The sequence below is a fragment of the Mustela nivalis genome (assembly GCF_964662115.1).
Source record: "Mustela nivalis genome assembly, chromosome: 5".
In the NCBI taxonomy this organism is placed as follows: domain Eukaryota; kingdom Metazoa; phylum Chordata; class Mammalia; order Carnivora; family Mustelidae; genus Mustela; species Mustela nivalis.
Genome location: NC_139024.1, coordinates 97,887,655 through 97,913,568, shown reverse-complemented (window position 1 = coordinate 97,913,568; position 25,914 = coordinate 97,887,655). Strand labels below are relative to the sequence as shown.

Below are 25,914 nucleotides of genomic sequence, written 5' to 3'. Positions count from 1 at the left end.
ATTTTATAGATGGGGAAACTGAAACACTGAGGGGAAGCAGTTTACCCCAACCCACACAGTAGCGAGAGCCAGAGCCATGATATGAACCCAGGGAGGGAGTCTGGCTCCAAAGGCTGGGCATGTAACCACCACACGAATGCAAAGCTGAGCTCTTAGCAGACCTGGTCTGCGTGACCATGTCAGGAGAAGCTTCTATCAGGCAGGCAGTGGCACTTTAGCTGGCCTGAAATGTGAGCAGCCGGTATCCAGAAGCGGGAGGAAGAAGGCAGGTGGAAGAGAGAATTCTAAGACCAAATGACCTGTGTCAAGGCAGGAAGGTAGGGAGGTGGAAAAGAAGTTCTAAAGGTGAGAGGGGGGATGCCTGGGTGGCTCAGTCAGTTAGGTGTCTGCCTTCAGCTCTGGTCATGATTCTAGGGCCCTGGGATGGAGCCCCGAGTCCCGCTCCTTGCTTGGCGGAGAGCCTGCTTCTTCATCTGCCTGCTGCGCCCCCTACTTGTACTCTCTCTCTCTGACAGATAAATTTTTGAAAATCTTAAAAATAAAAATAAAATAAAGGTGGGGGGGTGAGGAGGGAAAAGTGACCGAAATGAGGCTGAATAAGAGTGGGGAACTCAGGAGGGCTTCATAAACTCTGTGCAAGGGTCTGGAATTCTCCGTGAAGGAAAGGGTGGCTCACTGAAGGAGTTTAAGCCAGAAAATGACAGACTTAATTTGCTTCTTAAAAAGACCCCTTTGATTAAAGCCTCTGCCTTCGGCTCAGGTCATGATCCCAGGGTCTTAGGATCAAGTCCCACATCAGGTTCTCTGCTCAGCAGGGAGCCTGCTTCCACCTCTCTGTCTCTCTGCCTGCCTCTCTGCCTGCTTGTGATCTCTGTCTGTCAAATTAAAAAAAAAAAAAAAAAAAAAAAGACCCCTTTGAAGGGACTCTGGGTGGCTCAGTCATTAAGCGGCTGCCTTCTGTTCAGGTCATGATCTCAGGGTCCTCCGATCCAGCCCTGAATGGGGGGATCTTGCTCAGCGGGGAGCCTGCTCCTTCCTCTCCCACTCCCCCTGCTTGTGTTCCCTCTCTCCATGTCTCTCTCTCTCTGTCAAATGAATAAATTAAATCTTTACCACCCTGGGGAAAAAAAAAAAAAAAGACCCCTTTGAGGGATGCCTGAGTGACTCAGTCAGTTAATTGTCTGACTCTTGATTTTGGCTCAGGTCAACATCTCATCGTCACAGGATTGAGCCCTGCATAGGCGGGCTCTGCCCTCACCAAGAAATCTTCTTGAGATTCTTTCTTCCTCTCCCTTTTCCCCTTTGCTCCCCTCAAATAAATAAATCTTTAAAAAAAAAAGAGTTTAGAAGATATATATTTATGGATGAAATAAAAAGAAGTCTGGGATTTGCTTGGAAATATTACTGACAATTGTTGAAGCAAGGTGATGGGTACATTGTATCTATTATATGTTAGAAATTTACCATTAGCAAAAGATAAATTCTGTGTATTTATTAAGTCCCTTCCATGGGCCAGGTACTATAGTTAGCCGCGGACACTTGTAGCCCTGCCCTGAAGGGAGCCCACAGTGAACGGGGGGAAAGCAGCTATTAAACACACGGCGTCAAAATAGTGACAGGCTTGTGGACACACAGGTTGGCTAAGAGTAGGGAGGGGAGACTGCTTCCAAGCCCAAGAAGCAACACATGCAAGAGCCCTGGGGCTCGAGAGAAGAATTAAAGTACAGTTAAGAAGAGTCTGCAAAGGACCCGGTTAAGGCAGCTGAGGTCCTCCCACCCAGGGCTAGAGCAACTCAGCTAGATTTTCTGTTTGTACAGAATTTGTATTCCAAAGGTATTCGGTATATAGTCCTTCTCACCAATTTAGATTGCTATCTCCCCTATTCTATCATATCTTCTTTGCTGACAGGACCCTCCCATGACACACCCTGCCTTTCCAACACAGGACTTTCTCCGTGGGCCATTAACTTTGCAGCCAAAGTAATGAACCTATAGGCAGTGTACATAGCAGCCTGGTCCCATTGACCTTCTGGGCAGCAAAATAAGCCTGAAACCTCTTATTTGTGCATTCAGGGATTACCTTGAAATGAAACATTATTGATTTGTCTTTTTTTTTGTTTTCCTGATCTGGTAGGGGAACCGTGTGGGGCCTGGAGGGCTGTGTGAGGGGCTGTTCCTTAATGGAGAACACCTTTTGGGGGGACCAGCTTGTCTCAAAGCATCTAATACACACATCAGCAGTTAGCACTGATGAGTGAGCTGAGAGGCAGCCTGTACTTTAATCAGGTTATGGTCCTGATCTTACAGATCTTCATAATTTTCTCATGCCTGTTTCACTAGGAAAATATTTCCAAATGTGTTCCTTTGAGTTTTCATTGTGTTTTATGTTTTCATTGCACCTTCTTTGTGTGCTCAGGAGACTGTTCAAGTGTTGTTTATTAGCTCCTCAAGGACAAATCTTAAAAGAAAAATAATCATAGTCAAGAATTTAGAAAGTTGGGGCGCCTGGGTGGCTCAGGGGTTAAAGCCTCTGCCTTTGGCTCAGGTCATGATCTCAGGTCTTTGACTCAGGATGGAGTCCTGCATCGGGCTCTGTGCTCATTGGGGAGCCTGCCTCCCTCTCTCTCTGCCTGAGTACCTACTTGTGATCTCTCTCTCTGTTAAATAAGTAAATAAAATCTTTAAAAATAAAAAATTAAAAAAAAAAGAATTTAGAAAGCAAGAACAGAGAATTTGATTATACAGGAAAGGGCAGAGTGTTACCATTACGGTAATCTGAACATAGCCCATTTCCAAGGCCAGCAGGAGTGCGTGAACTTACACTGAAATTGCTTTTTTCTGTTAGAAATGCTGAATGAGTGTGATTCATGTAGAAGTCAACACACAGTTATATTGGACCCTAACTTGGTACGTTACACATCTAGGGACTCCACTTCAGCAATGAAAAGAAACTCCGTCTGAGTGGTTGCCTGCCCTCTGAACTGGCATCTCCTGTTGGGAAACCGATCATCAATGCCTGCCTGTCAGAACCAGAATTTACATCCCCATGGCTGATTTCACAGACATTTTCTGGTTGTTCATATGAGTTCCTTTATGAGTCGGTCCCAAGGAGTGTGCTATTTTCCTTCCTCCTTCTCTCACATTTTCTGGTCCTTCTCTGCGGACTCCTCTGCTTCTCCCTTATTCCTCTCCTCTTCCTCCTCCCCCACACCTTTCCCTTCCTGTTCCTTTTCCTCCTCCTTCTTCTTCTCTCTCCCTCCTCCACGCCATCTTCCTCATGCACCTCCTTCTTGTTCAATGTTTCTGGCACCAAAGGACGGGCAAGGTTTTTATGAAGCCAAGACTCAAAATTGCAAGTTAATCTAAATGGAGTTAGTAAGGCAAAGGCATCTAGGTTTACCTCTTGGGCAAAGTTAAGAGCAGTAATGCCCTTTTCTTGAGCTATCATGTTCCCGGGTGCAACAGAGGATTTGCTTCCTTCTGTTTGACTCGGTAAACATTCCCCTGGGCTACCTTGCCAGTGAATTGTACAAATTTTATCGCCTTGTTATGTTTCTGCCATGTGGGAGGGCTCGTTCCACTGCTTTGATAAGTCTGTTTAAACAGCACCATGTGGGTTTCTAATCAGCATCAGGCACTTCGTTACCATGACCCTAGATTATTATTTAATTATCCTATATTGCTGTATTGCAAAATGGGGGCCCCATGAGAGAAATGTCACACACATACAAAAAGTGTGGCTCTTGAGATATCCATTCATGCCATGTTATATGGGGGGTGCTGAACTTTGAGCCACCCCCATACTGAGCAATGGACTATGTTAATGGACTATGATAACTTCTCTGCTTTCTGGAAGCCCACCATTTAGGGAGGGGCACAGAAACTGTAATCTCGGCAGGCTGTGAAAATTCAATAGTTAGGAGTAATAGGGAGATACTAGTCTGAAGGTCAGGAGAAATAGGATCTAGTTCTAGACTTCATCCCTAGCTGGCAAATCACACACTTTCTCTGCCTAACACACTTGGAGGACTAGCTGACTTCTCGGATGCCCTGTGGCTCCATGGCTCGGGAGTCTTGAGGGGGAGAGCCGGAAACATCCGTGGAGTACAGAATTAGTCTTTAGAAGGCACATCAAGGCATCAATTAGGATGTAACATAAGGAAAGTCAGTAGGGCCCTGGAAGTATTCCCAGCATTAAGAGAATAACACAGAAAATAAATAAAACGGGCTTTCTCTTATACAGGAAAGCCTCAGACCTTCAGCAGGCTACAAGATGATTTTTCTGACTAGACTTACACCCCTTCAGGGGAGGGAACAAATCAGACTTGTATCCTGCTCCTGATTTGCCATTTTGGCTTCATACTTGGGACTGCTCAGTGAGGGTTAGTGGAGGAAGTTTGAAGGAAACTTCTTGAGAAGAGGAAATGTGCTCCATGTCAACCAGGAGCCAGGTGTCCAAGAAGAAAAAGAAATACAGAAAGGTCCCCTGGAGCACTTAAACTATTTTGGCATATAAAAATTTACATTTCAGGAGCACCTGGGTGGCTCAGTGGGTTAAGCCTCTGCCTTCGACCAGGTCATGAGCTCAGGGTCCTGGGATCAAGCCCCTCATTGGGATCTCTGCTCGGGGGGAGCCTGCTTCCCCCCCACCCCTCTCTGCTTGCCTCTCTGCCTACTTGTGACCTTTCTGTCAAATAAATAAATAAAACCTAAAAAAAAAAAAGGCAATGTTTCACAAGTGACACACAAGTCACACTGTGTCAGAAGCATGCAGAGGGAGAATGAGCATGGACCCCCTCCCCTTTAAAAAAATGTACATTTCAGGTCACTTTTCAAAAAAATAGGGCAGTCATGTGAGGATAAGCCGGTTTGTGCTAAAATCTCAACCACCACAAAATCTTGCAAAGATGTTTAAAAGTATTTCTTGACCAGAGCTCTGATGACTAAAAATGGGACTGACATCGTCCTGCCCCAAGCCTAGGTACACGAATCCTTGCTTTGTAATGAATCTTGTGCTTTTGTACTCACATCCCTGACAAGCCCAAGACCACTGCTGATTTTCCCAGTTACTGTGTGAGGAGCTCTCTGGCTCCTCCCAGCTGTGAGCAGCTTGGGATAGAGCCCTGGTTCTCAGCAGGGGGTGATTTTGTTTGGGTTGTCATGATGGAAGAGGGGCACTGTGCTTCTGGGATCTCATGGGTAGAGGCCAGGAACACTGCTAAGTTAATATCCTCCAGTGCACAAGCCTGCCTCCGATAACAAAGAATTATCCAGCCCCAAATGTCAACAGTCCAGAGAAGCTTTAGAATAGAGCAATGGCTGTCAGATTTCTTTGGCTGTTTCCTGACAAAATATTTCACTTTACAACAATTGAGAGCCCCCAGTCACACGGGGACACTCACATGCAGCATCAGTGTAACTAAAATTAAAGCTTTACCCCACAAATACTTACCCTTAATGCATGGGATACACTCCGATGTCTGCTATGAAGTTGCAGGTGAAATCTTAGCAGAATCCATTGTGTTGATTTCACAATCTGTTAATGGGTCACAGCCTATAGTTGGCAAAACACTGGTATAGAGAAGCTCTAAAACTTTGGGGTCAAATAAAAGCAAGTTGAAAAGCCAGACTCACCACTTAATTTAGGCTTGTCACTTAACCTTCATAGGTATCAAAATCCCCAAATGTAAACAGAGGATGATAACAGAATCTAGGACCACCTGGGTGGTTCAGTTGTTAAGCACCCGACTATGGCTCAGGTCATGATCTCAGGGTCCTGGGATCAAGCTCCACATCTGGCTCTCTCTTCAGTGGGGAGTTTGCTTGTCCCTCTCCCTCTCTCTTACCTCTCCCCTACTTGTTCTCTCGCTCTCTCTCCCTCAAAATACAAATGAATAAAAAACATCTTTAAAAAAACCTAGAATCTCCCTCAAATAACTTTTATGGAGATGAAATGAAGATAAAAGTGAGAAAATGCCCTTTATGTGGGAGACACTAAACATATGTTAGTTCCTTTACATATACTCTAAAGGTAAGACACTAACATCCTCTTTTTTCTAAATTATAAAATCAAATTTGCCCAGCAGTGGGAAAATACAGAATTTCAACTGGGGAAAAAAAAAAAAAAAAGATTGAGTATCCTTTTCTGTGGAGAGAATTTAGAAGGTTTTGGCAAAAGTCAGGGGAAGACAAAAGACAAAAGTCCAGTTAATGCTTTTGAGCAAGTACAGCATGACAGCCAATGAGTGGAGACTGACTGCTCCCTTGTCCCACTCCCTGTGAGTGAGGTCCTTGGATCTCAGTGTCCCTCACAGGCTCCCAGGGTGAGCACGTGTGTGGGATTAAGGCAGCCCTAGTTACGTCCTCAGCTTGAGAAGAAATGGCAACCTGAACCTGGTTTGGTGCAATTCCATGGTGATGGCCACTGATGGGAGAGAATCTGGGCAATGAAGCCCTTTGTGGGGCTCCTCCAACCCCACTGTGAAGAAGGCAGATACTTCACTCTTCTGTTTGAATGCATATCATAAAGTACAGTTTGCTTCTCTGGTTTCATTCGTTCAGCGGTTATCCATCCATCCATCCATCCATCCATCCATTCATCTTTAGGGAAATCAGGAGATGGCATCATGGTGGGGAAGCCCTTCACTATGTCTACAGATGAGGCAGAATGGAGACCATTGGGTGGCTCCCGGCTACAGCTGGAGTAGAGGTAGGTTCTAAGTGAGGTCATCTTAAGTTGGATATAAAAGTGACTGCTTCAAAGTACTTTTCTCTCATAAACTAGGAGACTTCCATCCTAGATGGCAAGTAAATAGTTTTAACCTTCAACAAAAATATCAGCATATTAAGAAGAAAATGGACCGATTTGATGGAATAAAAATTTAAGTCATCTTGCCCATGAAAGAGCACATAAGCAAAATTTAAAGGAAACCAAAGACACAGCAACTCATCAAATGTGTGGATCTCATGCGGATTTGTATTTCAACAAACTATAAATATGTCTGACACATACAAATGTCAGAAACTTGGTATTTGCTTGCATATTAGATGGTGTTAAAGAATTATTGTTGATTTCTAGGTATAATTTTAGGTTTCTCATTGTGGTTATTTTCAACACAGTTCTTATGCTTGCAACATGTTCATAGCAGTAAGGATAAATGGGAGAGCAGGGAAAGGGACCCCTACATATATAGAAATGTCTCTCAAAACCTTCCTTAATTGCCATGAACACCATGAGACTTGCTACCGGCCCCAAGTTTGGCTGCCCGTCATCTGAAAGGCCAATACTCAGGAAACAGGTTTTGAATGGAGGGGGGATATGAGCTGTCATCAGAAGGCTAGCCACCTGGCCAGCCACCAACTCAGAGGTTTTTAAAGGAGGGTTGAGCAGTTAATCAGTAAAGGGAGTGAGGAGGCCTGCAACATTCCTTGATTGCATGCAGCCTCCCTGATACAAGTGTTATCTCTGTGCTCAGGGTTGTGCTCAAGGGTCTGGTTGCAAGAGGGTCGGGTTCCTGTTTTGTGCGGTGCAACAGTAACTGTTCTTTCTGCAAATGAGGGCAACGTCTACAGATACACAAAGGAAGGTTACTAAAATCATTTGTGTATCCTAAAAAAGAGAAGAGCATTTGGCTAAAAAAAAAAAAAATTGCTAGGTTGATCAGAAAGCTGAGGCTGCTTCAAACAGACTTACTGGCCTCTCTGCATCCCGGGAAAGTTCTCGTCGCTGCCTCCTCAAGGCCAGTGGTCTGTCTGCTAAGGATCCAGGGACTTACGTCAGCAAGTCAGGAGCGTTAGCTGAACGCAGGTTAGCCCTTCAGACCAACCGGAATGCTTGTTATGCACTTCCTTCGGAACTTTTTGGAATGGCACCTGGTTGGCAGCCTTGTTGAAGTCTCTTCCAACATCTTCTCAAAGTCTCCATGATTTTATAAATGAATTGACACAAAATTATAAGGGACTGCTTATGTACCTGGTTGGGTCCTTGAGCGGGTACCCACGGATACATACTGGATGGATTCATGACACGGCGGCTAGAAAGTGAGAGTGATTGCTCGGAAAACCAAGGCTCCTGGGGACCTACATGCCATTCTGCTAAAATGTTACCAGGTGATTCTAGTTTCATTTTTTTTTTCCCCTGGCATCTCAAATATGTTTTCCATCTGAGATGGGTACAACCCCGAAAGCATTTTATTCTGCTCCTTATCTTTTTTCAAGAGACAGAACTCTGATGTTCCAGCAAGTTCCAATGGTGGACATCAGTGAAATGAAGTCGGTGAATACCAGAGCCATTTTCAACTACTTGGTCTCTAGATATGACCTCTGTGGGAGAGACCTAAACGAGAGAGCCCTGAGTGGTACATTTTCTATGCTTTCATCAACAATTAACAGGAGCAATCTAGTTCCTTCCCTGAGTGAGCAGGTCTGTACTCACAGGTTTCATGGCCAATAGCAGTGTAGGTCTTGGTGTTATTATAGAGGTCCAGCACAGCCGAGACGTATGAGGGTGAGAAATAGTAAACATGGAGTGGATTCAAGTGAGTATGATTATATAAGGGGGTACAATCTATGGATATAGTACACTGACAGAGTTTCCCAAAATGGATGAACTACGAAGCCAGGAGGATAGTGGAAACATGACTCCAGGGACTCAGGCCTTGAGGAGCTGGGTACACCCAATAGCTAGAGCCAAACGCAAAACTCTGAGTGTCTAAAGAAGAAGGCTCGGGAAAGGACGAGGAAAGCTAGGGCCTGACTGGCATTCCTTAGGCATTGACCTTCACTTCTTGTGAGCTAACAGTAATGCAGCACCCTGACTCTCAAGGCATTTTATAAAAACTGACGGTGAGGAAGAATTGTACCAGTTGTACCCAAATCTTGGTTTTCCAACAAGACTTCCACTAACCAGGACCTGATCTAGAATTCTCTCTTTAGCAGACCTTCATGGTCATAGTCAACAGCTTGGGCTGTTGAAGGCTCTGAGAGCCACACAGGAAGTTGGAATAGATCTTGCAGAGCACCATGCAGGGGCTTTGATCCAAGAGCAGCACAATGACAGCAGTGGGTCAGGAGAGACTCTGGCAACATGGTAGGGAGACATGAGGCCCGTAGCCCTTCAGGAGAATATGGTAGTGTTTCAGAGATGGATGAATGAGATGTATCTGGACAGAGATGGGGGCAGTGGGCGGAGAGGAACAGACAGATGGAGGGATGTCAAGGAAAAATTAGTTGACATACTTGAAGACATGGTTCTCAGACTTGAGAGGAAAGTCATGAAAACTAAGGAAATAAGGTCCCATCGTTCTACATAGTATGTGTGTTATGTTTTTCCTGGGAGGTAAGAAGAGAATATTTCAGGATCAAAGTAACTAAAATTGGGCTAAATAAAAACCATGGGCCAAAAAAAAAAAAAAAAAAAAAATGATTGCAGAAGATATGGGGGTCCATCCATAGAATGAAAGGGTTAACACAGACACAGCCATCTTTATAAAGCATTAGATCATTCTATCAATCACTGAACCAATGTTAAGTCATTGCTTGTGTGTTGGCCCTATTCAAGGAGGAAAGAATTCATAGAAATCAAGAAATACTCTTTCTCCTGACCCTTGTGGTGCTGAGTTTGGGGCACATGCACGTGACGAAGACCTGAACAGTCTTCCCATTTGAGCACAGCTCTACTTTGAAATCACAGAGCCCTATGATAAGATAAATGAAAATGGTCTATTACCATATAGCATTTGAAGTTTTATTATTTTCTTTGCCTGATAATTATCCACAGTTCCTTATGTGTACATAGTCTGAAAGGGTGTTTGTCAAAGTTTCCTGAAGTTGGAGGTGCATGGGGTTTTCTCTTCACGTTATCATTTGCATATTATTGGAAGACTTTAATACATTTCATGAACTCCAACATTTTATTTGGAAAAATTACATATGTCAGAATAGTTGAAAGAGATGTACAGTGGACATGTGTTTTAGGGTATAGCATTTTACAGTAATGGTTTTTCATCTGTTTGGTCCTGGCATCCAGTTCATGGAAACCTCACAGTCAGTTTCTTCCAAAACTGGCAGAGAGAGTCTGATCAGTCTGAAATTGTTTGTTTAATCTTTTAATTGCCAACCTTGAAAAGGAACATATTAACCAGTTGTTTCATAAGAGGATGACTTGTCATTCCCTTCTAATCTAACATGGGAGCCAAGACCCTGAGCATTGTGGGAGTGACTTCTCCCTCACTGAACTCTACCCTCATCCGAGAGGAGGCGTTACCTACTGTCAAAGAGCTTATAAGCGCATGAGGGGTTGGCATGGAGCTGCTGCGCCTCCTGGGAGAGACACTTCAGTAAGGTAAATACTGCTTTCCTACATCTTCAGATGTTGCCTCACACCCTCATCTCTAGATTACCAGAAAACCACTTTAAAATGTGTCTTTAGCACAAGGAAAAGTCTGTTTTATACTCAACATTGTGCCTTCTTGGTGCGTTTAGGGGATAGTTCAAGAGTTGTTTATTCAATGGTTGTTGGATACATCTTTACAAAATGTAAAAATGAATTCAGAGATTTGAAAACTAGGGCATGAGAATTTCGATAGAAAGATATTCCTGAGATAAGGGGAAAAAAGAACGAAACCATTTCGGCAATCCGAGAATATGACCAGTGCAAGCGAGACTAGAGGTGTTTGTGGCAGCCTTACTTTCTCTGTAAGAATAACCCCCCACCCCCGCCGCTTATGTGTGGTTTTGCTTACTGTGCTTATCAGTTACCCATGGTAACTAACCACAGCCTGAAAATATTAAGTGGAAAATTCCAGAAAGAAAAACATTCATAAATTACAAATGCCCATCAGTTTTATTACAGCATATCATTATACTTGTTCTATTTTATTAGTAGTCATTGTTATTAACCTCCTACCATGCCTAATTTAGGAATTAAACCTCATCAGAGGTTAGTATAGGCAAAAACGTAGTATATGTAGGGTTTGGTACTTTCCTGGTTTCAGGCAACCTCTGGGGGTCTTGGGACATAGCCACGCAGATAAGGAGAACTACTGTAGTCAACACAGAACAGTTGTGAATTATGATACTGTAATGTTATCTAGCCTATGAAAATTACGATTTGTCATAGTAGAAAAAAAATTAGTCTGAATGTCAGCAGCACTAGATTCCAAGTCTCGGCTCTGACTAGCTAGCTGGTGAGACCCATTGTCTCTTTAGGGTTCAACCAACTCATGGCAACCTAGGGCAGGGCTGGAGCAAGGTTTCCCAACCTTGGGACTATTGACACTTTAGGCTGGCTTATTTGCTGCTGTGGGGAGCTGTCCCGCTAATTGTCCTTCTATTGTTGTTTAGTTAAAAAAATGTGTATTATAGACATGTACATTTAGTTTGTTTTAAAGAATGTACTTGACAATAACCTTAACATACATATTTCCTCGAATTTGGAAACTTTGCACCTTTAAAATATCTACAGTGATAGTTCATTTATAAGTTTTATAAGAAATGGTCACTTCATGAATATTGTTGACACAGTTTAGATTCTCATAGTGTCTTTGCATTTCACTCAGTACTTGTAGAAAGAGTACAGTGCAGGGGTGAGGTTCCAACCTAGTGGAGTGACGGACAGCCTGAGGAGAAGAGTAAGTCCCAGTGGATAACAGGAGCATGCCTGTATTTTCCCAAATGGCCATGAGCTCTATCCTGGAAAGACTGCATAGATACAGCAGCTAACCATAGTCAGCCGTAAGATATCTCCAACTAAATATCCAACCACTGTGTCTGCTAGGATAACATGGTGGATGAAAACTAGGCAGATAAAATGCAGAATGACTAGTAGTAGATAAAAAGCATTCAGAGGCACATCAAGCATGGCCTCATGCCACATCAGAAACATCTCTGTTCTCTACCCAATTGATGCTGTAACACCCTCCCTTCTGGTTTTGACAATAAGCCATGCTTCCAGACATTGCCAGATGGCCTTCAGGGTGCAGGCGAGCCAAATCACCCCCATTGAAGAACCACTGGCTTACGGTACCTCTCAAACTCCTAAATGCAAGAAGTCCTGATGGGAAGACCAGGTGGTCAGCAGAGCGTATCTTTCATTTTTAAAAGGCACAGAAATTCACCTAGCTAGAATGCACGAGTCACTGGAGTCAGACCAGAAGGGTCCACGAAGTCCTGCTGGAAGTGTTAATATCCATGGGGGAAGATGGGTTTTGTACAGGCAGGGACGAGAGGTTCAGTGACGTCGCTGTGACAATCCAGAAATCCCCGGCAGAAGATGCTGAGATGTCAAGGAGGAAAAACACTCTGTGAGGTGCTAACGAGAGCAAGGTTGACAAGGAGGTGGCGTGATCCCAATATGAAGGGAGGCAGAGGAGTGGGGGTGGAAGAGGCACGGGTTTGAGGATATTATGCTGCCCCGGGGCGGGGGGCAGGATCCTGCCTGGACAGAAGACACAGCATGCTCAGCTTACAGCCTGGCAGCCTTGGCCTTGCTGTGACTTGCTTGGCCATGATTTGGGGGTAGGAACCGATGTCACTGGAGTCACCACTGGGTGCTCTGTGAGCTGCCTGTTGTCTACAAAACATTCCCAGCAGGAACCAGATCAGGCTCCTACCTTGTTGCTGCACAGCCATGGTTTCTTAGTGCGGGAGTGTGCCTGATGATGATGCTAGTCGAGCAGTTGGAAGGAGACTTTTTGAGAGCGGGGAGTACAGGACACATCAGCCAGAACCAAAATGTCGGAGAAGGTTCAGTTAAATGTCAGTTACCAGGTAAGGAACAGGATGTCGGAGAGAAGAGATCGTTTTTGGCAAGTGTCGACAGTGAGACTCTGCTCTTGTGCAGTGACCAGCAATTACACTCCCGGGGCTGGGACCCGCACAGGGGAGCCTGGAGACTGGAAAAACTCCAGAGTGCCTGGATCAGGCAGCCAGTGGCAGGGGGGATGGGCCAGAGGTGAGAGACACTGCTGGGTACATGCGGCAGGTGGGCCGAACCAGAAATCTGCTGACATCTTGAGACTACAAAAGGCTGTGTTTAATGATGCGCCAGACCTCTCTGAATCTTCGTTAGAGGTCCTACAATACAGGTTAGCACACAGTCCATACCTCCGGTCTTTCCACACAAGCCAGATAAATGACTGTATGACTCTGAAACAACGTCTGGAAATATGTAACATCTGATTCCTACTGGAGCTCCATGGGTCAAGAGCTAGGTAGACGCACACATGGTGGTGGGTAAATAGGCAGAGATGAGACAGATGGACAGACGAAGAAAGATGTGTGCTATCCAATGAGCCCAGAGACCCACCTCTGTCCAGGAACAGGGAACGGGAGGGAACTTGCATTTTCTGATCCCTATTATGAGTTTTAGGTACATGAACTCACTTAACAGCTTTTTAGGTACATGATCTCACTCAACAGCCTTCAAGAGTAAATGTAACCGTCTCTAGAAGAGAAAATGATGGGTGGGGATTTAACAACTGAGTTTATGTACCAGAAGACAGGAGCTGGCATTTGTCTCCAAGGTCCCTTCTCTTTCTCTGACCCTCACACTGTGATTAGGACCACATCCAGAGACATAACTCTTTTCATATACTACTGGAATTATCGTAGGATATTCTCCATTTGAGGAATATAAGCCTACTTTAAAAAAAAAAGATTTTATTTATTAATTTGACGGAGATCACAGTAGACAGAGAGACAGGCAGAGAGAGAGAGAGAGAGACAGGCAGAGAGAGAGAGAGAGAGAGAAGCCTGACGCAGGGCTTGATCCCAGAACCCTGGGATGATGACCTGAGCTGAAGGCAGAGGCTTTAACCACTGAGCCACCCAGGGGCCCCTCAGCCTACTATTTTTTTTTTTAAAGATTTTATTTATTTATTTGACAGACAGAAATCACAAGTAGGCAGAGAGGTGGGCAGAGAGAGAGAGGAGGAAGCAGGCTCCCTGCTGAGCAGAGAGCCCGATGCGGGACTCGATCCCAGGACCCCAAGCTGAAGGCAGCGGCTTAACCCACTGAGCCACCCAGGCACCCCTCAGCCTACTTTTTTATTAAGGTAAAATATACTTATGTAGTGCTCCTTGTACTCCTGGTTCTTCAGGGTGTCAAAGTAAAGCAAGGTGTGTTTTATCAATATTCTTTTCAAGCCCCTATAAATCAGCTAACAAAAAAGGAGCTTGCGAATTCCATGTTTCCCCCTCTGCCTCCTTCACCGGGTAGTTGGATAATGGGCTCTGAATGGGAACAAATCAACAAGGATCTCCAGGAGAAGCATGGAAGCTGTCAAAGAGTTCCATGGTTTTAGAAGCCCAGGACCTGAAGTCAGATGAGTTCCGACTAAGCCAATGCTCGTACAGCCTATGAGTTGAAGAAAGCTGCTTTGTCTCTTTGTACTTCAATTTGCTCATCTTTATTTTTATTTATTTATTTATTTATTTATTTTTTAAAAGATTTTATTTATTTATTTGTAAGAGAGAGAGAGAAAGCGAGCGAGCACAGGCAGACAGAGTGGAAGGCAGAGTCAGAGGGAGAAGCAGGCTCCCTGCAGAGCAAGGAGCCCGATATGGGACTGGATCCCAGGACGCTGGGATCATGACCTGAGCCGAAGGCAGCTGCTTAACCAACTGAGCCACCCAGGCGTCCCGCAATTTGCTCATCTTTAAAATAGGATGTTTGAAGCTGTTTCCCGGGGTTGTCCTGGACCGGGGGGTGGTCACACTCGCCAGATACCGAGGGCCCATCAGGAACATCCGCGTGTGTCTCTATGGCCAATCATCGAGTCTCTCCAGATCTCCTTTTCTGCTGATCAGGCAAAGTTCTGTGACAACCTTTGCCCCACTTTTGATCAGGCCTCTGGAGACCTCCCATTCAAGAGGGGAACCAAATTGCTTATCTGGGGAGCCTTCTGATAAAATATTATATAAGGTAAACATTGTTTCCTTTTGTATCCTGACCCTCAGTCAGTGGGTAAGGTGATGTGAGGCCTTTTATCACAACTCTGTGACCAGTGGTTCAAAACACACTCGGTACAAGCCTCATTCTCCTTTGCATCCCGCTGAGTCATAGCACCCCCATTCTTCATGATAAGAAAGTACAATAAACAAATCTCCAATTACAAGACAGATGACTTGGTAAGTATGTTTCCAAACAGTTCTTTACTTACTTTTTTTTTTTTTTAAGAGATTTTGTTTATTTATTTGAGGAATTGGGGGCAGAGGGCAGAGAGGGAGGGAGAAGCAGATTTCCCATGTTGGAGGACCCTGGGATCACGACCTGAGCAGAAGACAGACGCTTAATTGACTGAGCCACCCAGGCACCTCAACAGTTCTTTGCTTCCTAAAGGTTGGAATTACTGAGTGCTACATGAAAAATATGGACATTGAAAGCACTCTGATACCTAAAATTCAAGTCACACACACTTTTTCTGAGATGTATCCATTTGAGGTAGTTTTTTGGAGTAGTATTGTGGGGGCCTGGAGCTGATGGCCAAGAAGGAATTCTTCAGAACTTTTCGGTGCAAAAAAGGTGGTTTTATTAAAGAACAGGGGCAGGACCCATGGATAAGTATGCTGCCCAGGTTTGAGTGGAGCAACTGATTATATACTTTGGGGTTGGGGTAAGTAAAGATAAGGGAAGTTCCAAAAGGATCCTCCTGTGCTAAAGAAGACACTTGCTATTGTAAAGCTGAGGTGGTTTTCCCCTGTAGTAAAGCCATTATCCTTAAGCCAGCTGGGAGTTTCCTAGAAGAATGTTACATTCTGACCATCTCAAGTATTTGTCAGTGGGCTGCAGGTTATAAGGACATTTAATATTATCTACATTTCCTTCTGCCTTTGTTTCCTACCTCACATTGGGTAAAGAGAAGTATCTTTTTGTTCCAAACTCCACATCAAAATTTTACAAGAGAATCTTAATATTTTGTAAACAGAGCCTAGGATTTGCACAGAATATGCACCTGTTCCTTTTTAAGACCTGGCTTTAGGACTCCTGATTTTAATGAGTCCTGTGTGTTTCCATTCACATCCATGATAGAACATCCATTGTTTGAGCCACTGGGTTTCATTGTCTGGTTCCCTGCTATGTTCACTTCTCATAGGCTGAGATGGACCAAGGACTTTCAAACTTCACTGATGAGGCAGAACCAAAGTATCCCTTACCATTATACAGATCAAAAGAGTGTGCACTCATGTACGTGCTCATACCCACAATAAACACATATTTGAAGTTAAAATGTTTCTGTTTCTACATAAAATACACTCAGATATTTTCTATTTTCTACTTCACCATAGAAATTGGTGGACTTCACAATCCACTAAAGGTTGTATATTTTAAACACCAATATAGAAAATAAAATCTTTGGTTTTGAATGGAAGTGGGTTTGAATCCCAATGCTACCACCTATTTGGGGCAGGTTACTCTAGAAACCTCAGTATCATCAACTTTAAAAAGACAGTAATAGAACCACCTCAGGCAATTTTTGGAGAATGAAATAAAGACAAATAGCTAAGAATACCCCTTGTATGACAGGCACTTAAGAAATGTGAGTTCTGTTCCATTTACTGTAAGATTAATGCAGTAACATCCCTTTTTCCAGATTATGAAGTGCCACCAAGTAAAGTTAGAATGTAGAATTCCAAACAAAGGAAGGGAATTAGCTTCCTGTGTCTATGAAAAGAACTAAGGTCTTTTGAGCTAGAGTTGAGCCTCAGCCCTTTAAACAAAAGCAGGATAAGAGCCACGGAGTGGAGGACTGACTCTGCCTCTCCTTCCCCTTCTTGTTAGGGAAGTCCTCTGGTTTCAGTGTCCCTCACAGGCTCCCAGCTCTGTCCTCTCTTTTCAGTCCTAGGTGTGGATTTTCATGTCCATCACTAACTAGGGAATAACTATAGACTCTTTTCACCTTTGAGCCTTGTTCTCATTAACTGATATGGGCATGATAACAACCAGTTTCATGGGGCTGTTATGAAAATTAAAGATATAATGTATCCAAAGGCACTAGCCTTGGGTCATGATCATTAGGAGATTTTCAATAAATACCAATTCTCTAATCCTTTCCCCTTTTTCCAATGCCCATACTTATATCCTTATGGTACACTCTCCCTATTAGCCTGCTAAGACAATCCAATTTTACCCAGTGGAGGTATGAGCATCGTTTGGAACAATTTCCCAGGGTTGGCTACTGATAGATGAGAACTTGGGCCATGAAAAACATTCTAAGGACTCTTCCAACTCGAAGGCAGATACTCCTTCCACATTGTTGGTGCTGTTCGGCCATACACCAGAAAGTACATTTTTGCTTCTGTGGTATTGTCCATTTGCTAATCCGTTCATTTGTTTGTTCTTTCATTCATGTTTAGAGAACTTTGGAGTCCACCATGGCAGGGAAGCCCAAACTTCACTACTTCAATGGACGAGGCCGAATGGAGTCCATCCGGTGGCTCTTGGCCGCAGCAGGAGTAGAGGTTAGATCTGAGTCTTGTCATCTTAAGTTGGATCTAAAATTGACTCTATCAAAGTACTTTTCTTGCATAGGTTAAGAGAATTTTCTTACTAAATGACCTGTGAAGATATATATATAAAAAAAGTAGAAATAGGCTAGCAGTTTTGCATTAAAAAATTTGTCAGCTAAGTCTCCGACTCTTGATATCAGCTCAGGTCACGATCTCAGGGTTGTGAGACTGAGTCCCACACTGGGCTCTGCACTGGGCATGGAGCCTGCTTAGGATTCTCTCTTCCTCTGCTTCAGCTGCTTCCCCACCCCCATGCTTCTGCTCTCTCTTTAAAAAAAAAAAAGAAAGAAAAAATTGTCAACCATTAAGAGTTGAACAGATTTGGGGCACCTAGGTGGCTCAGTCAGGTAAGGGTCTGCCTTTGGCTCAGGTCATGATCTCAGGTCCTGGAATGGAGCCCTGCATGGGGCTCCCTGCTCAGCGGGAAGTCTGCTTCTCCCTACCCCTCTGCTCCTCCCCTTGCTCATGCTTTCTCTCTCTCTCTCAAATAAATAAATGTAATCTTTAAAAAAAAATAGAGATATGAACAGATTTGACCTAATATATTATTAAAATCTTTTCTCATAAAGGATATAAACAATTAAAATAACCTAAGGAAACTAAATACAGTGTGTAGGCCTTATTTGGATTTGCATTTAAGTGAACTACAAAATACCATTTATGACTCGTGTGCAACAACTAGAAGCATGAGCCTTGATCTTAGATGATTTTAAGGAAGAATTGTTGCTATTATAGTATAATAACAACATATAATATATGCTATATATTATAGATGTGCTAATTCACTGTTTCTGCTTTCCAGTTTGAAGAGAAATTTATTGAAACTCCAGAAGACTGGGATAAGTTAAGGAGTGGTAAGACCAAGTATCTAATTCTTGGGATGAGGGTATCAGGTAGAAGTCATAAGCTGAGTGTGTTGGGAGTTGTGGATGGTGGAAGGGAAGAAAAGTGGCCCCCATGTAAAAGGTGGGGCTCCTTGGGCCAGTCTTTCACCTCACTCAGGGCTAGGAAGGGCTTGAGCTCTGAGCATTTGCTGAATGAATCATGCCCCTTGCCCTGCGAATGGCCTCTCTCTGCTCTCTCCAGCTTTTCTGCCTCCCAAGTGAGTTGGGTCAGTTCAGTATTCCACACAATGTGCCCATCCAAGGACCCTCGAACACATGCAGTAGAGTGAAAAAGTAGAAATAGGCTAGCAGTTGCTTTGAGTTCTTTTCTCTGGTGGGGTTGACAAGGTCCTACCAGCAATATTATAGTCTCAGAGAATGAGAGGGCATTGCATTGACAGTAGGAAAAGGGAGATGAAGAACAAGGTCCAACACTACAAGCATCAGTGGACTCAGGAAAGCCGGGCACACACTGACCAGTGGGAGAGTTGAAAGAACACCTAAAACATTCTACATAGAAATCTCTTTTAGAATTGGCCTTAATGGCATGAGTTCTAAGAGAGTTCTCATTTGAAAGATAGGCGGTGGCGTCCCTGTTTTAGCTTCTCTCAAAATTTCACTCAGTTTTCACTCTGCTTCTTCTTTTCTTCTTTCAAAAGATGGACAACTGATGTTCCAGCAAGTGCCAATGGTGGAAATGGATGGAATGAAGATGGTGCAGACCAGGGCCATTCTCAACTACATTGCCACCAAATACAACCTCTATGGGAAAGACATAAAGGAGAAAGCCCTGTACGTATTTTTTCTGTTCTTTCGTGAACAATTAATGTGAAAATTTGGGTTCTTTCTTGGGTAAGCAGGACCGTGTTGGGATGATTATGGCCAGGAGGAGCACAGGACTTGGTGGTATAGATTGAGGTCTGACACCACCGAGATCTGTGAGAATAAGGGATCCTACTTGCAGTGGATTCACCAAGTAGGGTTACAGAAAAGAAAGCAGTCCATGGATAGAGAACATATGGGGACAGAGTTTCCCTAATCTGATGAACTATGAGACCAGAAAGATGGTGGACTCATCACCAGGTATCAGGCCTTTTGGAGCTGGATACCAGCCAACAAGTAGAGACAAAGGACAAGGTGTCTGAGTATCTAGCAGATAAGGCAGGGAACAGAAGGATCCTAAAGGTTCATAAATTACAAGAATGCTGAGCAAGAATTTCACTTACCAGCTACTTGATAAGCGTGAATGGAGCCTAGTCCTTAAGCTACTAGAGTTATCTTGAGCAGCCAGATTTTAGCCAATACAACCATATCTGTGGGTTCTCTTCTCTGTTGTGATGGGACCACATGATTGAAATTTAAAACCCAGAATGCTCTGTTACCAGTTACTCAAAAAGTTAAACATAGATTGACCATATGCCAGCAACTCCATTGATAGGTATAAAAAGAAGATAATTGAAAATCCATCTACCCTGGAACTTGTGCACAAATGTTTGCAGCAGTGTTGTTCTTACTGTTCAAACAGTGAAACGTTGCAAATGTGCATCAGCTGACTAGTGATTGGAAGATTGGCCTATCCATCAATGGAATATTATTTGGCCATGAAAAGGAACGAAGTATTGATGCATGGTACTTACTACATGGATGAACCTTATAAACATCATGTTACATACATCAGACACAAAGGCACCTATGGTATGACTCTATTTGTATGAAATATCCACAACACTCAAATCCATAGAAACAAAGTAGTTTAGTGGTTGCCAGGGGCTAGAGGAGGGAAGAAATTGGAATGGCTACCAAAGCATATAGCATTTCTTTTGGGAATATGAAAATATTCTGTAATTAGGGTGGTGATAGTACAGAATTGTGTATCTTCACTATAAAAATCACAAACTTGTACACTTGAGAAGTGTATACATTACGGTATGTGAATTAAGCGTTAATAAAGATTTAATTTTAAGAAAAAACTCTTAATAGGAAGCCCAGTTGGGAACAATAAAACCAAATCTCCTAGAATATGTACTGGTTGGAATGTCCAAAGAATTTCACCTTTTTAGGGGCTGAGTTGAGAAATGCAAACAAGGTCAGAGTTGGGCAACTGTATGTGGACAGGGTTATGGGAATTAATTGGAAAACCTGCTGATATTGGGCACATAAATGGGCTTGGGTGGGGTACTAGGATGAGACAGGAAAGGGATGTGACTGAGACGTCTGTGCCAGGGACCTTATTAAGAGATCACTTAAGTGGCATGTCTTAGGCGCACGAGTCACATTACCTTTGTGCCCAGAACAAATCACAGCAGATATGGCAAGCCCCAGGTATGGTCCCAGTGGGTCTGTGCGAGATTGCACCAGTTTCTCTGGGCTCTGGACAAGTCACCAAAGCTCTCTGTCCCCCTCTTTGGTCATGTATATAATGAAAATTTTAGCCATGTATCTACGTCAGTGGTTTGTTCTAGAATGAGATGTTCAAATCAAGTAAAAATCCGAGCTGAATGGGTGGGGTATGAAAATGCATCCAGTGGGAACTGAACTCCTGATGCCTACTCTTGTGTGTTTTTCAACTATAAAATCAAGACAGAAGACGTTTGACAACTTGGTCACTTTGTCTTTCAGGATAGATATGTACACAGAAGGTATAGCCGATTTGAATGAAATGATCATTGTTTTGCCTCTATGCCCACCTGATCAAAAGGAGGCCAAGATTGCCCTGATCAAAGAGAGAACAACAGATCGTTATCTCCCCGTGTTTGAAAAAGTAAGTGGACTGTTGAGCACTTTGGGGCACTGGACTTAGAGGACAAGGAAAGCTAGGACCTGACTGGCATTCCTTAGGCATTGACCTTTGCTTCCAGAGAGCAAATAGTAATGCAGCACCCTGACTCTCAAGGCATTTTATAAAAACCGACGGTGAGGAATAATTGTGCTAGTTGTACCCAAATTTCAGTTTTCCAGCAAGACTTCCACTAACCAGGACCTGATCTAGAATTCTCTCTTTAGCAGACCTCCATGGTCATAGTCAGAGCTCGGGCTGTCGAGGGCTCTGAGAGCCACACTGTACATTAAAATAGGTCTTGCAGAGCACCATGCAGGGGCTTTGATCCAAGAGCAACACAATGACAGCAGTGGGTCAGGAGAGACTCTGGCAACATGGTAGGGAGACATGAGGCCAGTCGCCCTTCAGGAGAATATGGTAGTGTTTCGGAGAGATGAATGAGATGTATCTGGACAGAGATGGGGGCAGTGGGCGGAGAGGAACAGACAGATGGAGGGATGTCAAGGAAAAATTAGTTGACATACTTGAAGACATGGTTCTCAGACTTGAGAGGAAAGTCGTGCAAACTAAGGAAATAAGGTTCCATCGCTCTACATAGTATGCGTGTTATGTTTTTCTTGGGAGATAAAAGGAGAATATTTCAGGATCAAAGTACCTGAAATTGGACTAAATAAAAACCATGGGCCAAAAAAAAAAAAAAAAAAAAAACCCAACCAACCAACCAAACAAACAAAAACCAGATTGCAGGAGATACGGGGGTCCATCCATAGAATGAAAGGATTAACACAGACACAGCCATCTTTATAAGGCATTAGATCATTCTGTCAATCACTGAACCAATGTTAAGTCATTGCTTTTGTGTTGGCCCTATTCAAGGAGGAAAGAATTCATAGAAATCAAGAAATACTCTCTCTCCTGATCCTTGTGGTGCTGAGTTTGAGGCACATGCACATGACGAAGACCTGAACAGTCTTCCCATTTGAGCACAGCTCTACTTTGAAATCACAGAGCCCTATGATAAGATAAATGAAAATGGTTTATTAACATATAGCATTTGAAGTTTTATTATTTTCTTTGCCTGATAATTATCCATAGTTCCTTATGTGTACATAGTCTGAAAGGGTATTTGTCAAAATTTCCTGAAGTTGGAGGTGCCATGGGGTTTTCTCTTCATGTTATCATTTGCATATTATTGGAAGACTTTAATACATTTCATGAATTTCCCCAACATTTTATTCAGAAAAGTTGCATATAGTTGAAATAGTTGAAAGAGACATACAGTGGACACATGTTTTACGGAGACATTAGCCAGGGCTTCAGCTGAAGGAAAGAACAGCCCAGACCCAGTGTCCCACTGAGTCAGGGGCAATATGGAGGGTCTGAAGCCCCCACCCCATCAGTGAGGCAGGAGAGGTGGGGAGGTAGGGTTGGAGAGCAGGGAGGAGCAGAGGGGCCCAACCTGACTGAGCCTGAGCTCATGGTGTGATTCTTTAAATCCTCCAGGTGTTAAAGAGCCATGGACAAGACTACCTTGTTGGCAACAGGCTGAGCAAGGCTGACATTCACCTGGTTGAACTTCTCTACTATGTGGAAGAGATTGACCCCAGCCTTCTAGCCAACTTCCCTCTATTGAAGGTGATCTCTCTCACAGCTTTCAGGAGGGAAGGCTCACACCTCCCACCTCAGGATCTGACATTCGGACTCAAGCCCCATAATTGCCTCTTCTCAATTCCACTATGCCCTCCAGAGTTAGCTCCTAGGGGCTGATTGAGGCACAGAATCTTGTCAAGCCGAGGCCATTTGAGGTGGATGCTTCCCCAAGAGTAGATTGTCTTCACCAGGAGAAGGACCCAGAGCTCAGCATCTATCTTCCCATCCCCATTCCATTATGGTTTCTGTCCTTGTTTTCTCTGGGGTTTCCCTTATCCATGTGTATCCTCTTTCCTTTGTGTGTCTGCCGGAGGAGCTCTTCTTCCTTCTGCTTCCTTCCTTCCACTCCTGCTCCTAATGGCAGACATCATGTTTCTCTGGGCAGAGTCTCCCTCTCTCCCTGTGCCTCTCTCAGTGGGCTGACTGGTTCTGAACGATCTTGTGGTTTACCTTTCTATATTTCCTGTCTTCCATTCTGGGGCAGTTTTCCTATATATTTTATTGTCTGTCAGGAGACTTTATGTGTGTCGTTCCCTGACAGATACATTCCTCTTCTGGCTGTTGCATTAGAGTGATGTATCCACAGGATTTATGTGTAAGGAGGGAGACAGGGAAGCCCTGAAACTGAAACGAGTCTGAAAGAAAGATGCCTTTGGGGCAAATGTCATTGAGCTGTCTTTTCTTCCTCTAACCTTCATGTCTCTCTGGGTGTGCTTCCCAGCCTCACACTGGTACTGATGGAAGAGACTCAGCTGGTCCTTGCAGGAGGGTCTCTGCTCCCTGGCTTGTGCTAATGATGGGGTTGGGCTTTGGCTCCATTCTGAAGCTGTGCCCTTGTGCACTGCAGGCCCTGAAAACCAGAGTCAGCAACCTCCCCACGGTGAAGAAGTTTCTGCAGCCTGGCAGCCAGAGGAAACCTCCCATCAATGAGAAGAGTTTAGAACAAGCCAAGAAGATTTTCAGGATAAAATGAAGCAGGAATGGATGCCCAGCCCACGCAAGACACACCTGCTGAGGTTTTCTAGCCATGAAGTGCGTTACCTCCATGTAATTCCTGGCTATTGTGAGGTTAGGTTACCGATTGCAAAAGCTTAGTGGTAATTTCATTAGAAATTATGCAGATTTAGTTGCAAAACAATTTGTTTTGATCAAATATCAAGTCATGATCACCTCCTAGGATGTCTCTTGGCCATAAACATAAATAAAGGGAGAAAAATTTCATGGATTCTTTCTTTGATCTATTAAAAAAAATAGTCATTTTGTCTATCATGTACCTGTCAAAAAGAGTAAAGTAGAAATTTTCATAGGACATTTTTCTACACAAAAATAGTCTCTTTCTTTTGTATTTTGCTATATTTCTGATGTGCAATATAAAAGGTTTCTTTCTTTCTCATCTTAACTTGACTATAACTGCAAAGACCCTATTTCCAGGTAAAGTCACATTCACAGGTACCCAAGGTTAAGACTTCAACCTATCCTTTCTGGGGTACACAATTTACTCTGTAACTTCACACTAGGGCATGAGAGCAAACTGAGCATAAACCTAATCAGGACATCTTGGCTTGAATCTGTGAATCTTCATGGTCTGTCATGAGGGGGCAGTTTGGATTTTGTTCCAAGGAAAATAGGGTGTCACTGAAGTGCAGCCATATAGCCCGCTTTCCCAGCCTGATGTACATATAATAAAATCACATCTTTTAAGTATTCATCTTTTTTTTTAAGGGTTTTACTTATTTATTTGACAGAGATCACAAGTGTGCAGAGAGGTAGGCAGAGAGAGAGAGAGGAAGGAAAGCAGACTCCCCACCGAGCAGAGAGCCCAATGCGGGGCTCAATCCCAGAACCCTGGGATCATGACCCGAGCTGAAGACAGAGGCTTTAACCCACTGAGCCACCCAGGCACCCCTTACTTAAATATTCATCTTAAGTCTTTCAAACATCCATCTTGGAAGAGCAAGAATGTTCTTCCCCCCAGCAGTCTCTTTTGCAACAGTAAATCCAACAACCGAGGTGCTTAGTCCATTCAAAGTGTCAAATAGACTTGACACTGAGCAAAAGTCCCAGAAGCCTCCTGCTGTTCTTTGCTGCCCGTTTTGCCACATGGAGTTCCTGTGTCCCATAGACTGCCCGATCTGAGATGGTTTGGTTGAAACCCTGATTACCATTCGTCCACCCAAGAGAGGGCAGCAGCCTCCTCTTGCTCTGTAGCTCAGAGAGAAGGAAGTGGAGGCCTCCCTGCTGTCACTCAGGCCTGGGACCCCAAACTGTACATGAAGAGATACAGTCCTCTCCCCCCTGGCATGTTGCTCTGCAGGAGAGACTAGGATGATGAGTGATGCCTAGCTTCAGTGATCTACTGAGCCTATCATTTGGGATCCCCCAAGAAAGGTAGGATCTAGGGGGCTGAGCCCAGGGCCCTAGCCCTGACTGCCCATTTTCATAGTGTGAACTTCCCCACAGTTGCATAGGGTGGGGCAGACACATATACAGGGCACATGGCTTGTGTTTTTTATGCCTAGTCAGTGTTAGGTCAGTTCAGTCCAAGCAAGATGTGCCAAGTTGTCCTCCCAAAAGGCTCCCATTTCCCTTTGCCTTTACCTATTAGCTCTCCTGCTTTGGACTCCTCAAGGTGTTTATAAGGAGGAGGGACCTTTGTTATCTATCCTTCCAACAATATATTCTTATACCTTTGCTCCAGAACAGAGGTCCTCATCACATCTAGCTTTCCATAATTTATAACATATTTGTAATCCCTTTTAATCTTTAAAAAAAAAACCCTATGTATTTATTTGAGAGAGAGAGAACAAGCAGGGGAAGGAGCAGAGGGAGAGGGAGAAGCAGACTCCCTGCGGAGCAGCAAGCCCAATGTGGGGCTTGATCCCAGGACTCTGGGATCATGACCTGAGCCAACTGAACCACCCAGGCACTTCTTTTTTAATTATGTTGAAGTGGACTCCCAAGATCTACCTCATCATGGCTGGTGTTCTGAGTACCTGAAGAATAAGATACCACCTCATCTCAAAAAGGGGGGCTGAGGAGAGGTTAGTGAAATGCCTATTAATAAAGCTGGAGTCACGTTAAGATACCTGAGGA

The 25,914-nt window shown here is 43.8% G+C and overlaps 1 protein-coding gene across 1 annotated transcript in view; it reads left to right on the top strand.

Moving 5' to 3' along the window:
- Window positions 1-24,042, top strand: part of LOC309864131 (uncharacterized protein) — a 56,039-nt gene extending 31,997 nt beyond the window's left edge. Inside the window, exons 8-14 of the mRNA XM_082729454.1 lie at window positions 10,287-10,342; window positions 17,356-17,454; window positions 18,311-18,362; window positions 19,052-19,184; window positions 21,012-21,153; window positions 22,675-22,806; window positions 23,669-24,042. Coding sequence (XP_082585580.1) covers window positions 10,287-10,342; window positions 17,356-17,454; window positions 18,311-18,362; window positions 19,052-19,184; window positions 21,012-21,153; window positions 22,675-22,806; window positions 23,669-23,794 — 740 coding nt within the window. The 3' untranslated portion in view covers window positions 23,795-24,042. The remainder of the gene's footprint in view (window positions 1-10,286; window positions 10,343-17,355; window positions 17,455-18,310; window positions 18,363-19,051; window positions 19,185-21,011; window positions 21,154-22,674; window positions 22,807-23,668) is intronic.
- The last annotated feature ends 1,872 nt before the right edge of the window (window positions 24,043-25,914 follow it).